General features: G+C 44.1%; 1 protein-coding gene across 4 annotated transcripts in view; it reads left to right on the top strand.

The window, feature by feature from the left end:
* Oga (O-GlcNAcase) overlaps positions 1-13,170 on the top strand; it is a 114,065-nt gene extending 100,895 nt beyond the window's left edge. For all 4 annotated transcript variants that reach the window (XM_055061406.2, XM_055061405.2, XM_050193239.3 and 1 more), the window contains one exon: positions 12,860-13,170. In XM_055061406.2, the coding sequence (XP_054917381.1) occupies positions 12,860-12,996 (137 nt within the window). In that variant the 3' untranslated portion in view covers positions 12,997-13,170. The remainder of the gene's footprint in view (positions 1-12,859) is intronic.
* The last annotated feature ends 3,373 nt before the right edge of the window (positions 13,171-16,543 follow it).

Raw genomic sequence — 16,543 nt, 5'->3', positions numbered from 1 at the left:
TGAATTTAGCATAGAGGATGCAGTAGCATATTTTATCGGTTTTATAATAGACACAGCAGAAAAATGCATCCTGCAGACAAATGGGAACACATGCAAAAGACTAGTCTCCTGGTGGAATGATGACTGTAGGCAGGCGCGAGAGAATCAAAATGAAGCACGGGGCATCCTTCATCGATATCCTAATGCGGAAAACCTTATTGCATTCAAAGGGATCACATTGCAGGAATGGAGGGCGTGAAGGCAAGCAAGGAGGGCAAGCTAGGAGAGGTTTATTTCCGGTATTAATTCGTACACACAGGAGGTGAAAGTATGAGACGGGCTGAGAAGACTGAAAAATCCATCCGTTGCCCTTGGTAAACGAACAAAGAGACAGTTTAGAGTACCAGGTTGACGCTCTTGGCTAGCACTTTGAGTGTGTTTCTAGGTCTATGCACTATTCCTTGTCTTTTCTGAAATACAAAGAAACGGAGGAACAGAAGCCACTCGACTGTAAATGTAACCCGAACGAATCTTTTAACCAGTCTTTCTGCATTGCTGAGCTGAAAGCTTCCTTAAATGCATGTCAGAATTCTGCTTCGGGTCCAGACAGAGTTATGTATGAGATGATTAAACACCTTCACAAAGACACACAAGTCATAGTATTCACACTCTAGAATACTCTCTGTGCAGCTGGGCATCTTCCATCCTCATGGAAAGAAGCTATTGCCATCCCTGTGTTAAAACAGGGCAGAGATCCCATCTCAGTATGAGCTATCGTCTGATAGCGCTGACAAGTTGCCTGTGCAAGTTGTTCGAAAAATGATTAATAGTCTCCTTCTACATTACCTTGAATCAATCATAATGCTTGATCCGTTCCAGTGCAGATTTAGAGAAGGCTGGTCAACAACTGACCACCCCATGTGTGTTGAGGCCAATATTCGTGATGCTTTTGTCCATAAGCAGTTCCTTCTTATCCATTTTTCTTGAAATGGAAAAAGGCCTACGACACCACGTGGCGCTATGTAATCCTCAGAGACCTCTCACGAATGGGCATCAGGGGGAACATGCTGAATATTACTGAGCTACCTCTCGAAACGTGCTTTCCGTGTAAAAATAGGCATCACACTCTCGTTCATTTGCACAGGAAACTGGAGTACCCCAGGGAGGCATCCTCAGCTGTACACGCTTTTTATTGTGAAGATGAACACGCTCCGTTATTCACTACCTACAGCCATTTTATGTTCTGTTTAAGTAGATACAAAGAAACGGAAGAACGGAAGCCACTCAACCGTGAATGTAGCCCTAACGAACCTTTTCACCAGCCTGTCTGCATTGCTGAGCTGAAAGCTTCCTTAAACACATGTCAGAATTTTGCTCCAGATCCCAACAGAGCTTTAAATCGAGTATAATTTGTCATACTCAGTTGAAAGCCAAGTTTCATCCCCCACATCAGCTACCTCAAGGCCAAGTGCCTGAAAACGATGAACATACTGAAAATTCTCTCCCACACCAACTGGGGCAGTGACAGAGGATGCTTATTGAATCTCTAGAGTCTTGTACGGTCGCGTCTAGACTACAGTGCTGTGGTGTGTCAATCTGCTACACCGAGTGCACTAAAAATGCTTTATCTTGTTCATCATTTTGGAATATGCCTGGCCACAGGAGCTTTCAGAACTAGCCCGCTACAAAGTCTCTATGCAGAGTCCAATGAGTGGTCACTCCATTTGCAAAGGTTGTTGTCCAGTTTCATGTATTTCCTGAAAGCACACTCTAACCTTGAACGTCTTTGTTACGAAACCATAAACAATACGACCTTGAACGTCTTTGTATCGAAACCATAAACAATACGACTTGTGCCGCACTTTTCCACAATCGTCCAACGGTGAAAGAGCCTTTCTCGCTACATGTGAGGAGCCTCAGTGAAGCAATGGCTGTCCCACTTTTTGAAAACCCGCTAGTGGCTCCAGCCGAGCCATTACCATCGTGGCTGTGGCAGCTGATAGATTGCGACACGTCTTTTGTAGAAGTTCAGGGTGTCTACCAACCAGGAAAACCGGGAATTCTCAGGGATTTTGAATAGTCTGGAAATACTCAGGGAAAACTTAGGGAATTTGGGCTTCTATCAGGGAAAATTCACCGTAATTTTATTGAAAGGGAACAAAAGTCGTGGTAATGCTAGCTAGCTCGCGTAACAGAGAGGGATTGTAGGGAATAGGTCTTTTGGCACCGTGTCATCGGCTGGAGGAGTTGCCAGTGTAGTCAACGACCGACTTTCTGCACACCCGATAATTCGGACGGCTTCGCGGCACCGCCACGTACCCCATAAAGAGTCAATAGAGAGTTTTCGAATAGGAGCGCCAAAGAGCTTTGCGGGTGTTCGCGTTGAGGCATGCAGGAGTGAAAAGTTTTAGAATAGGGCTTTGCGTTTGCAGATAGCGTCTTGCGCTGACAGTGCCACTACGGCATCAAAGGAAAGCTATTAGAAATAATTAAATAAAATATACCATTTTATGATAAGAAGAGCAATTTTGACTTTCATGCTTTCACATTTAATTACAATTTAGAGGTTATTCTATTAGCAGCAAGCAATTTGTTGCACTTAGTTTTGAGTAACCAACTTTACGTGCCTTCACCAGCCAAGCTAAGCCGTGTTGGGCCTACGAGCCATGAAATCGACAATCAAATTCAGAATCGGCAGTGTTTAATGAATCAGTCTTCATAACACGCGCTAGTTGAGAGAAAGTGATAACCGCAGTCGCTTCTCCTAGCTTGCGAACTTCACGCGTTACCACAAATCGAGCCCAGTTTGGTGCTAGGCTTGAGCCGTCGCTTCGATGGGTGCTGCCATGTTTGTTGATGCAAATCCTTTCGGGCAGCTCTTGGGGCTCCCGCTAAATCGGTGAAATAGCGTGCCCGACCATCGCCTCCTTTACTAGATGCCTGCCACATGAGCGTAAAACTAGCTGCCAAACCCTTTCTCTTTTCTCCTCTCCACAAGTGTTGGTCGCGAGCGCCACATGTCGCTGGCAGAACCACTGGGCACTACCTCGCATGGCTTCCGAAATTGTCCTCAGGCATGCGCACCGATCTCGAAAGCCATTAACCTTCATCATAGCTCAGCGTATATTCGCAGGCGTTACAGGCGACAGCTATTCTAGTGCCAAACAACCAACCTGTAAAATGCACACCCAGAGGATTGTGCCAACCATGGTTTCACCGAGGTACCGACCATGTAAACACCGTGCACTGGGTGACCAGCCGCCGCCACCGCCCGTGCTGGTAGTGTCGGTCACGAACGCCACCTTGCGATGCTTGTTCACACCTGAGGGCAGGCCCATCCCGCTGGGAGCGCGAGCAATTCTGCAGGCATCTAGTAAAGGAGGCAATGGCCCGACGCATAACCCAAATGCAGTTTGCGTCCCGCGCATGCACAGTGGCTTCAACGCTATTTCTTTGGGGCCCCAAACGTTTGGGGCCCCTATTCTAAAACTCTCTAGTGTATAAGAATGTCTGAAATTTTGGACGCAAGAACCCCCCCCCCCGCCGTCCGATTTTCCAGACTTTTTGCTGTGACCACGAGTCTGAAACGGCATTAATAAAAGGCACCACTGCTGCCACTTTGATTACCTCGCCACTGCTGTAAACGTTAGGCCTAGGTGCTTTAGCGTTCGCTATTAAGCTTCTTGCCATTTGGCGCCATGGTTTTCATTGGAAGAATTCGCCACTGTAAGCAATGGCACCGACTCTGTCTTTGTGGTCCTTGTGATTGGTTTCGAAATTTGTAAAGCATGGCGTGTTGCATAAGGCTGATTCCAGAAAGTCAGCGTCGCTTCAATACAGAAATGTTACGCGGTGAAGCATGCGCGAAAGTATTGCGGTGAAGCATATTAAGTGTGAGAAGGGGCAATTGTCATGGGACACAGTATCTATTTCTTAATTATCCACGTGCCCACCCGCCATCTCCCGTCACAGTACAACTACCGACATGCCTAATAAGTGTACTGGTGGACCTTTGTGAATGTACCTGTGGCGATTTGAGCCCTTCACGGCAGTAAAAGACATGTATTCATTTTTTCGAACTGCCCGATTTTACAAACGTTTTCGTGGCCCCTAGGGAGTCCGAAAAATCGGACGTTGACTGTACAACTAACGAAGAAGATGCTTCAGATGGTCCTTGAGGCAAACACACGGTGGAAGGAGGGCGAGAACAGAAAGGACCTACGCATCGACGAATGAATGGAAAAGGAAGCGTGCTGCCGCTTCTGTCAAGGAGCTTGAGCTCAAAAAAGAGCTTTGGCTGACGCCGAAATGCAGATGTCCCTCATCCAAACGAAAATAAACTCTTTAAAGCAGTGAAACGCAACACTGAGGCGTTGTGCGTGGGCTGAGAGTATGTCAAGACAGTTGAGGTTGACACACCAGCTGTTGAGAATCTCACTTGTGACAAAGTTTGGGCCTCATACCAATGAGTTTGCTATCATTTGATAAAAACTGCTCATATTCGAAAACATTTGTTTCTGATGCATCTCATATTTATTCGTATTTGAGAATGTTTGACTAGATTTGCAACGAGTTTTACCTTTTTTTTTCTCAGATATTTTATGCATTTTTACTAACCCCTCCCTTCTGATTTCTTTTTGAATAACATATATGCAACTCGTTACTACTTAAACTGGGTTGTCATTTTCTTTTTTTAATTTTGTAGTATGCGTACTAGAGAGTGACGGCATCAGGCGACATGGTGTCAGCCTGTGTTGACGTAGAACAAAGTTCTGTATCACTCAGGGGATTTTGCAAAAGCAGTCGGGGAAAACCTGGAAAACTCAGGGAATTTGGAAATGTCAACTTATTAGACGCCCTGAAGTTACAAAGAATGCCCCAGAAATACACATAAAAATGCAGTTCCCAGGACTTTCGTCAAAGTACTCGCGCCTAGAATTCTACACAGATGCTTCCAAGTCGCATGCCGGTGTTTCTTATGCCGCAGTTGGCCCATCCTTCTCAGAATGGGCTGTTTGCACCCAGAAACGAGCATCTTTACGGTGGAGGCCTACGCACTCTTGTCGTTTGTACAGCACATCAAGGAAACAAAACTAGAAAAAGGAATAATATTTACAGATTCATTGAGTATCATCAAAGCCTTAATTTCTGTACAAAAGAATAAAAATCCTGTCTTTACTGGCCTTTATTCAATCCTCTGCACATCTCATCAACATATCATATTGTGCTGGGTACCTGGGCACAGAGGCATCAAGGGTAATATGCTTGCCGACCGCATAGCCATAACAGTGACTACAAAACTAAGCAATTCTTCCTTAGCCGTACCTGTTGTAGATTTAAGGCCCTTCATAATATGCTAGAAACTGAGGGGCCATTGGCAACGTACGTGGGGCATCGAAATGCTTAATAATCTTCATGTTATCAAGCTAAACGTAGGGAACTGGCCACCAATAACAAAAATACGGCAGACTGAAGTGATTTTCTGCTGCCTTAGGATAGGTCATATTATGGAGCTCACGCCTACCTGTTAACCAGTGATGATCCTCCTGTCTGCGATAAATGTGGTGAGACGCTTATGGTCGTTCACATCTTTCTAGGGTGTCGAGAAATAAAAGCTCAATGAAAAAAAAATTAAAGCTAGTTCCACGCTTGCGAAATCTGAGGAAACAGTGGAGCTGTGGTTCTGTGTTTCCCTTGTGGTTTTCTTTTGTGTATCTGTTCTTTACTTGTGATTATCTGTTCTTTTCTGTTCTTTTTGTGTGCTCATCTATTCTTTTCTGATGATTATCTATTCTGTTATTCAGTAATTATTGGTTTCGTGTGATTACCCTTTCAATGTATTGCTAATGTTTATTACTCCGATCTTGTCATTTATCATCTGTATCGTTGCATTGAGCTAGGATCTGCGGTTCATGTTTCCTAGGGAAACACAGGAGAACCCCGAACGCTTTGACGAGCGCATGCCGACGTTCTAGCCGTTCAGCGTCCGCTGTTTTTGGAGCGGGTACGGGCTGGAGTTCACTGACGAGCGCACTGGGCCCTCCTAACCGTTTGGCATCCATGGCGAGAAAGGCCATCTGATGGGCGCACTCTCTTATATACCCCTTGCCTCTCTCTCACCTCCCCCTCTTTCACCACCTGGCGCACGCTGATATGTCGACCCAGAGGGAAACCTTCGCTTCACGGATGCTCGCTGTGGCAGTTCTCCGCTGGGCTGACAGATGGCGCATCTTTCAGCCCAGCGGGGAACTTTTGTCTGGCGTGCCAGACGCACACTGACAACCACATTTAATGGGCATAACGAGCCCCTAAACAGCTTCGCTGTAAAAAGTGCTTTTCTTTGGCATACAGGCAACACATTCCCCTTCACCCTGCAAGGTTTTTTGGCGTGGAACCACCATTTGACAAGAAATTAGTTTTAACGTTTTTACGAAATGTTGGCAGATTGCATGTTATCAGACGAAGGTATACGTAGCCCATCCTCTCGCTAGAAGCTGCTGCTGCAATAGCATATTTGTAAGCACATGCCTCCCAGCCCTTGCGTTTAAGGGCTCACTGGTGAGGTACGAGTGCTACTGCTACTCACTAGTTCAATACATAATCCCTTAGTAATAGAACTTTTATGTTCATAGCATACACCACAAGTCATTGTCATTATTTTAATATCTGTACATTTTATGCACATTATGACTAATTTTAGGCCTCTCTACAGCCAAAGTTACATGTACCATTCATATCTTGATTCACAACCCTGACATTTGTCATGTTCTATCATCGGCACTTCATTTATTATCTTTGGCTTGGCACTCTTTGGCCACATCTGGCCCTTGTGCCAATAAAATCTATACATCATCATCAGTCACTGATGGACTTTTCTTACACGGAAAGGGCCACAAAATTTCCTAATTATCCGGCAGTTAGAAAAAGCACATTTGAATTAGAAAAAAAAATATATATATTTTGTTGAGTTTAAGAGTCTGTGATTAAAGGTACAGTTTCATGCCGTGTCAATGGTATCTTCACATCGGCGGTACGAAGCAAAGCCAGCCACGTTTTCACGTTCACTCTGCCTCTGCGGCTTATAGTGTCAGTTGCAGTGGGAGGACGCCACCATGAAAAGCGCCAGCAGTGGGAGAGCGAATGCCTCTCCTGCTTCAACGAGTCTGTACAATTTGAGATTACACAACCTCCAGCACTAAACGCGCGGGAATGCAGTGCACGATACCATGCCATCTCAGCTCACCCAGTCATTGCACTCACGGCAGATTACCTCTAAAAAAAGGGCACATGAGCTGCGTATGCACTTGGCCACTGATAGCCATGTGCAGCCATGGCCGCGGTAGAAAAAAGAAAATGTGCGCCAATCTACCCCACCCCCTTCCTCCACCTCCACCAGCGCACGTGCTTGATTGCATTATCGTGAGCTTGCTTCCCTCCCACCCTTTCCCCTTGCTCCTGTGGGAAGACAACGCTGATCAACCTACCATCCTTCTCTGCTCACCCTAGCACGCTTTCACTCGTACCTAATGCAAATGGCACATGGAGCGTGATAGGATCTTATCACACTTAGACTTCATGCGGAACATGATGCTGCTCCGATTCAGTTGCGTGGCGCATTATTTGAGAGGTGCATTCACAAGCAGCCGCATTTAATTCAAGCATTTCACCATCTGCGTCTGTAGAAGTTTCCATTTGTCTCTGTATTTCTTCGCAGCGGCAATGAAATTTCGTTATACATATTGAAATTGTGTATAACCACACTTTATTATATTTAAGTTCAACATACATGGTGCTCTGTGGAAAAGAAGTTATAAACAGTGAAATACTTCATTATATTGAGGTTTAACTGTATCTGAATGATGAATGGGTGCTGCAAATTTTGGTGCAGCTGCTTACCCATTAGGACCTCCGAAGTTGTGAATGTGGCCATGTGGGAAATTATTCAGGGCATTCATCCACAAGTGCAGTCCCAGGTTATATCACTATACTTCATCTCACTGACTTCATGCAGTGCAGCAAAAGCTATGTGTCGCATCAGCCATCTTAAAGAGAGAAAAAAAAGGCTCCTCTATTGTTCACCTCCGATTACTCTCCACATGGTGCCGAGTGAATGGAAGCATCATGGAATGATTAGTAGTGCACAATGAGCGAGCCCTCTTCTCTTTTCTAGAACACAGTCGAATCTCATTACTGAATGGCTGGTAGGAGCCCCCGCCGTCATTGCACTGCACAGAGTTTAAAAGTGGGAACATAAAAGGGAGGGGCCATACATTTGTGCCCTGCATTCAGGAATGTAGCAAAAGAGGCACACTTTGTTGCTGTTCTCTTTCCAAGTAAGACTATGCTGAAGTTCAGGAAGATTGTTTATTTAGGTGATGGTTTAATTTGTGTCTGTAATATGCTTGGTAAGGGCAGTGTTCAGTCATTGTGGCTGCAAATTGGTGAGTGTGTGTTCAATAGTCGTGGTTGCGCAGTGTTATGCTCATTGATACAACAAATTGCTCCCCATCTCTCAATCTTGGGTTGAGTGAAGTGTTGGCTATATGGTGACATCTCTAACATTTCCCATCTGGGAGGTTAGACCTTTTACTTTGATTACTGCCAGTGCCGGTAGCTTTGTATGTGCTGTGCTTTCAATGTTTAGTTCACGTTGAAGGTAGAGACAGTGTGAAGATAAATTCGCTCGCTACTGCTCCAACTCTTCCTCACTTCAATGTTCTGACAGCGACTTTCCGCGGTCATCGAGCAAGATGTGTTCATGTTAAACTGTGCACGCGTGACACCAGCTTGTTAATTTAGTTAGTATGTGAATACAACTTCATACGGCCGATAAAACTACTACCCTTACTTAACATAGATGTCAACTAATAGCTATTGCAATCGATGCTTCGCTTTTTTGGGTGAAACTGCGACGTTTTCGGTTTGTTTTTATTTTTTTACTTTGGACGTTTCTCACTCACTCTTTGCAATAACACCGTTACACATTGTGACCAAAGTTTCGGAAGTGAGGCGTTTCAGATATTACGGATTTCGGATCAGAATCTATTGTAACGAGAGTTGACTGTATAAAGGATATGCATGACTGCAAAAAAAATTGGTTGTGTTTTTTGTGCTGCACAATGCTGTGTGTGAGGAGGTACCTTGGACACCAGGTGAAGTGTGATGTACCCCTGTTAATATTTTCAGAGTTTTTTGTAACTGTTCGTGCTTTGAACTTGCTTCCTACCCATACCTGCTTATCTTGGCTGTTTATGGCCACAGAATGTCCATTGGTGCTAAACTACTGGGGCGCCTCCAGTACATGCTTGTGACTTGTAAGGGATCTATTTTCTGGGAGCATGAAAGGAGAGAGCTTATGAAGCCAGCTTTTGTGGGAGGAAGCTTTGCCTGAATTCATCTGTAAATAACTAGTAAATTGGTATGCTTTGTGCACTGGCTGGCTTTAATATTGCAGTTAAAATTTGAGGGAAAAAATTTGTTTACTTTGAGAACCATCTACAAAAGATATGGTTTCATGCTGTTTTGACAATATCTTCACATCAGCGGTATGAATTAAGTGAAGCTAACCACACTTTGTGTCCACTCCACCACCGCGGCTGATGACGCCACCTGCAGTGGGACAACGCTGCTGGCAGTGGGGAGTGAGTGCTTCATCTGCCTCTCGCTTCAACACGTCTCCGAAACTCAAGACTACACAACCTCCAGTACTAAACACACGAGAAGGCAGTGCACATGATGCCACACCATCTCGGCATGCCCATTCTTTACACACACAGCAGATTACATACCTCTAAAATAGGGTGCGAACTGCGTATGCACTCTGCTGCACTGACAGCCATGTGCTGCCATAGCCATGCTAGAAAAAGAGACTGGCACCAATCTGCAACCCTCTTCCCCCTTGCTCGTGCTTAATCTAAGTGTTACCGCAAGCTCACTCCCCACCTCCACCCTCCTTGGCCTCGCTCGCGCAGGAAGACCGTGCTCATGAAGCCACCATCCTTCCTGGCTCACCCTCCCAAGCTTTCACTCGCGCCCAAAGCACACAGTGTGAGGGGCTCAATAGGGTCGTGTCGTACTTGGACTTCATACGGAACATGACACTCCTCCGCGTTGGCATTTAATTTTCACTTTTAGTGCATTTTGAGAGGTTGCGTATGCAAGCGGCCGCTTGTAATTCAACCATTTGACCGTCTGCGTCTGCAGAAGTTTCCATTTTATTCTCTCCATATTCTTTCGCAGTGGCAGTGAAATTTCGTTACATTAAGCTGTGTATAAACACACTTCGTGTTATTTAGGTTCTGGTGTTCTATGGACAAGAAGTTATATCAAGAATTTCATTATGTTGAGCTTTAACTGTATGTAAATTCTAGTTAATTATTCAGTCTGTTTGTGATCATCACATAAATCCTGAAATCCATTGCTGCAAATGAGCTGCTCTGATAGTCCCTAGTCTTTCCTAAAGTACTTCACATAAGCACGTGAAAACCTGTGAAGTTTTCTGTTCCTTGAATGGCCAGTCTTGAAATATTGGTATGCTTTTCCTTCCTTTGTAAGTTTGCTAGTTTCTCAGCCCTATATTTAAGCTAAATACATCAAGGATCATAGAAATTTAGTCTACTAGTCAACATACTGAGTTGCAGACTAGAAAATTGAACAACTAGCAAACCTTCACACACCACAGCTATGTATCAAAAGAAACTATACATTGTTTTGTGGATTGGTAGGCAAATTAACTGCATGCACTAACTGAGTCTCTGAAGACTGCTGCAAATGCTTGCTGGAAAGCATGAAAAATGACTGTCAAAGGTTTCTTCATGCATTTGATACTATCCAAAGATGTTTTGGTTCTGTTATACAGGCAGTGGAAAAGTCTAGCTGCTACAGCTCAATGTTTTGCTGGCTGGTCTATGTGAGCACAGTTGCTGTTTTCACTAACACTCTTTCTAATAACTTTATCATTTCTTAAGACTGGTGCACATGTGAATTTAACAGTTGAAAAGGTTTGACTGCATCGCTTTTTCGACTTAATATTCAAACTAAAAGTGCCAATTTCTTAATGTGCTTTGTAAGAGCTGAAAAACAATATCTGAAGGTTGTGGCATCATATTTTATGCCAGTGATTTTTGTGAAAGCTTTTTCTTATAAGCGTGTTTCAACTAACTTTAGCCAGATTTAAAAAATAAGCCGACGCACTCTAAGACGATGGGACCAAATGCATGTTGCTCTGTTTTGTAGGTAGTGTGTCATGCTATCTTTTTTTTTGTATTTTGCTTATTTAAATAATTAGTCGATATTAATTAACCAATTTCCAAAGCAACGAAGCTAGGAAAACATTTCCATTTAGAAAGTTGCAGAGCGGTTTACAAAATGTCCAAATTAAGTTTGTCTTTCTATCTGTTAAGTATTGGTGTTTTTCAGTTTACTGCGGATGCCTACGAAATACAAAAGAACACCACGTGACACGCCCGCTTGCACGTCGTGATTGTGCTGTTCCCAAGCGTTCTGCGCACAAACGAACATAGCATTTAGCCAGGTGTGCTGTCGCTGCGTCTGCTTATTGCTATCGTGAACCGCCGCGAGTCAAGCACATCGCTGGCGTAAATCGCAAAGCCAACGCCTTCATCACTGCCCTTTCGCCTTTTAAGTGGCAGCACGTCCTGCTAGATGCTATGTTCGTTTATACGCGGACACCTTGGGAGCACAGCAATCACGGCACGCAAGTGAGTATGTCACGTGATATTTTTTAAAATTTTGCGGGAATCCGCAGTAAGCGGAAAAACACTAATACTTAATAGATAGAAAGTTACAAACTGCCTAATCGAACATTTCGCAAAGCGCTCTACAACTTCCTAATTTGAATTTTTTGCCTAACTTTGTTGCTTTGGAAGTTCGTTAAGCTTGACTAATTATGCAATTAAGCACAATACAAAAATATTATGACTTATTACATACAATAGTCAGCAACATGCATTTGGTCGCGTCATCTTAGAGTGCATGGCTCGGCATGTTTTTGAACTCTGGCTAATGTTGGCTGAAACACCCTGTATACGTGCCCTAGCAAAACCAGTGAAGTGCAGGCTACCGGTACATGCCCTAATGGGAATGCTGTGTACACGTTCTCGACATAAACTTCTCTCTCGCTAAGTCCAAGCCCCAGTCCCTCGATTGGTTCCTTTGGAAGTGAAGTTCAACCTCAACTTTAAACACCCTTGTTGAACATATGGTGACACTGTCATGCTGTTTAAAACCCATCCGTTATCCTACCATACGAAGTGCTTGTAGCACTCAACTGTCCAGCACCACATATCAAGTTAGCATGCTTACACACATGCTGCAGAATGTGCAATCATGAAGGTGGGGTGGTGCTGCTGTTGGTGTTGGTCATTCCCATTGCATGACATGCACAAATAAGTGTCTGTATGCAGTTATGACAGTTATGATAAATTCCACTAGAATGTGTGTTGTACGTGTAGGTTAACTTTTTCAAATTTACTACCAATGCTTATGTACATTCGACTGGTTCCTACTGTGCTCATGCCTCAGCCAAACATTCAGCTCCTCTGAGAGCAGTCGGAGTAACCACATTGAGATTCTGTTGGATCCCGGTTGTGTTCCCAGCTCAAAGGCGTGAGCCCCTCCGAACGCTCTTTAGCTGAAGCATGGCGTTCTGAATGAACAAGCCAAATGTGTAACAAATGCTCGATTCTAACCAGCCAAATGTAAACCGCACTGCGAGAGTGCTCGAGAGCAACCAGTCGAATGTACCATTAGTGTGAAGTCTTGTAAAACATGCTTTACATGCTCTGTCACAGTGACTCCGTTATTTACAATCATGCAGCTTCTATACAGCATCAGTAATGGTTCTCTCTGATCTCTGCAGGATCACATGGTGTATTTTCTCAAGTTACGGTGGGAGACAAGAACGTCGTTGACTTTTACACAAAGCTGGGCTTCCTAGAGATTGCTTTGCCAGACTTTCTAAGCGATGACGTTTTCTTCCTTGGCCGGACCTTCTAGCCCCGAGGATGTGCCTACAGTGCATTACACAGGATAGGCATCTCTCAGCTGCAGCATGCTCGCTACATTCAGAATGTGCCAGCTGTGGCATGAGCTAGCTGTTCCAAGGAGAAAGATCCCATTTTGGGTTATGTTTAGATAAACACCATGTAAATAAATTTTTAATGAATCCTTTCTCTATCACTTTTAAAAGCTTGCATCTTCTATGTGTAGTGTTTCTTTCTGCATATGTGTGAAATATACGCTTAGAAAGTGCAAAAAAAAATTTTTTTTTTTTTTTTTCGTATTCAGGTTTTACCCTTCGTTTTTGGGCAACATCCGATAACTCCCAATTTTTTGCGCCCTGAACAAAATCCATGGAAATGGGATTAAACTCGATTTCTCCCCGATGTTTGCCCTTTTATAAAGAATAATAATAAAGGCAGGTGTTAGAAAACTAATGTACGCTGCCCAACATATTTGATCAAGTGGTCAATTTATGTATCATTATTTTGTTATATGAATATCGTATATGCCTCATTTTCGCTTAACACTCAAGCAAAAATCTGCATATATAAAAATATATTCAGTGCCTGCCGACGCTGAGTGAATGAAAGTTTGATGCTTTTTTTTCACAGCCGCATTACATAACGACAATGCATTGCATCCCATTTCCCACATGTCGCATACGAGTAAATGGCAGTGATGCACTGTAGCAAGCTAATTAACACAGCACTATGTTGCTCTGTATCGCGAACTGTAGCTCTGACATTGAGAGAATATGTATCCAAGTACATTACATTCAAAGATGGTTGGCCAATACATCTATGCGACATTCCATTACTTTTGTTGCAAGAGCGTATATTGGGAACCAATAAAAAGTGCACATCATCTGCAAGCTTGGAGTGAAGCCCGTCACCGGCAAAAAATGCCGAGAGCGAATGGGGCTATACTAATCCACGCACAACCAAATTGGAAAGGCCCACAAAGCTTGAACAAGGCACTCCCTCACCAGAACAGGAATTGGCCTCCCTGGTGCAGTATTCGGCCACCCCCTCCCAAATGGCTCACTCAATCGAGGATGACAGAAGACTAGGTAGAGCGATGAAATTGGGAAATTCGCGGGCGCTAGTTGGAATCAGTTGGCGCAGGACAGGGGTAATTGGAGATCGCAGGGAGAGGCCTTCGTCCTGCAGTGGACATAAAACTGGCTGATGATGATGATCAAAATAGGAAAATAGACGACAAAAGACCTGACCTATCCTTAGGATGGATGCAGAAATGCTCCTAATGGATGTGACAGTGCCCATCAACAAGGGCTTGTAAGGTAAGGAAAAGCATCTGCTGTGTCTGTGTGCGCTACTTTTCATACTCTAAAAAAAAAGAAAAAAAAAACTGAAAAGGTCAAAGTAAGGTAGGTACTGTCAAACCAATCTGCATTTGCTGTTTTCGGTAATGGTTTCTTTTAAACGTATCAATAATGCCTGACGAGGATTTTTAAATAGTAGTTCACATGATTTGTGAGCAGCCCTCTTTCGCATTAAATGTTCCTTTGAGCAGTTTTGCTTGTATTTATCATTTGTAAGAGTTTTCGGAAAAGACCAGAGCTTTGGGCTGCCAGACAACAAAACTCTCCAATTTCTCCCAGTTTTTCTTTAAAAATAACGCCCAATTCTTCCTCCCAGATTGTTAAAAAATATGTCCTGAAAATGAAGCGCCTTACTTCCATGGTATAGCCAGGTAGACATTTGGCCGCGTTTGCAAGGTTCCATGGTGAAGTAGGGGAGCACAATCAACACATACTAAGCCAAATAAAAAGACGTGAGTGTTTATTCGCCACTAACAGTTTGAAGGAAATATGCATATGTAAAGGAAATGGAACTGCGCCAAGGTTAAAGTTTCCTTATGTCTGAATATTCAAAAGTAATAAAGCCCAATGAAAATCCATTTAGAGACTGATTTTCTGTACTAGCTCATCTTTTCCACATGAGGCTTGCATTTGGAATTTGGTTATCAATTTGTGTAATTTGGTTAACACAGTAGAGGACGGCAGAAGACTAGGTGGTGCGACGAAATTGGGAAATTCGCAGGTGCTAATTGGAATCGGTTGGTGCAGGACGGGTTATTGGAGGTCGCAGGGAGACTCCTTCATCCTGCAGTGGACATAAAATAGGCCTGATGATGAGGAGCAGCCTTTAAGCTTGGCAATGGCACAGTTCTGGTTCATTTATATACATGTTTTTCCTTCAATGAACAGTTAGTTGCGAGTAAGCGCTTGTGTTGGTCCTTTGCATCAACTTCGGACGTGCTGATTGCGCTCCCTTACTTCACCATGGTACTTCTATGGTGAAGAAGAACTCAAATCTACCAACCCCTGCTCCAAAACAACTGAACTTACTCTTCTTGCATGAAAAGTACAGCAACCACGTGCACATCTATACCAATGGATCGACTATGTCGTCCAGTTCTGGTGGTGCGTTGGTTATACCAATCCGAGGAATAACACTGCGGTTCAAGACATCGCATGTCACGACCTTAACGGCGGCAGAACTAACGGCACTGCGTCGTGCGCTGGAATTAATTGATTCTGAAAGACCTAGTAAATGGGCTGTGTTCTGCGACTCAAAACGGGCATTACAGTATACGCAGTCAGTTCTTCGACGCGGATGTCATGAACAGCTTACATATGCAATCGTGAAACTTCACCATCACATCCAACAAAAAGGTCACGAGGGTGTCTTTCTATGGGTACCTGGCCATTGTGGAATCAGTGGCAATGATTGCGCTGATAACGCTGCTTGCACATCACATCAACAAGAGCACAGCATTCCAATTCCGCTTTCAAGGACAGACGCCACAAGGCAGCTTCGACACCTGGCACGCAGTCTCTCACTGACCGAGCGGTACTCTCCAAACTTGAGACTTACACGAGATTAAACCCCTCACTGTAACTCCGACCTCCATTTAGACTTCCTCAACGTGAAGCTACGCTTTTCTGTCGCCTTTGATTAGGAGTTGCCTTCACAAAGGCATACTCTACTTTAATTGGAGCGACCAACAGTGCAGCATGCGAGGTTTGCGGCACCGAAAAAAATATTGACCATCTGCTGTGCCACTGTCCACGATATGCCCCAGAAAGACAAGAACTTGCCAACACTCTCCAAAAACTGGACAATCGGCCGCTTTTCGTGCAGGTGCTGCTGGAACACCACCTGCCCCATCTCTCGTCTGCCCATAAAGCGGTGAAGGCACTTTTGTGCTCCTTGAGGACGATGGGCTTGTGTGAAAGTCTGCGACTATCAGTGCAATTACTATTAGCCCACACGTGTCTACGAACTCACTGCTAATTTCCTTCTTCCCTCCTCTCTCTCTCTGTCATCTTTGTTTTCCCATTCCCCCGGTGTAGGGCAGCCAACCAGACATTATTCTGGTTAACCTCCCTGCCTTCTGCTTTTCTCTTTCCTTTATTCTTAGGTGCAGCCTCCTGCTGTTCTCACATGCAAGAAATCTACAAAGATTTGGTTCAAGAGCACAGCTAAGACAAAGGCAAAACAATGTGAATCGTGGC

This window comes from Dermacentor andersoni, chromosome 1, assembly GCF_023375885.2.
Source record: "Dermacentor andersoni chromosome 1, qqDerAnde1_hic_scaffold, whole genome shotgun sequence".
NCBI lineage: Eukaryota > Metazoa > Arthropoda > Arachnida > Ixodida > Ixodidae > Dermacentor > Dermacentor andersoni.
Note: the sequence above shows the minus strand (reverse complement) of the source record. Positions and strands in the feature narration are given on the sequence as shown.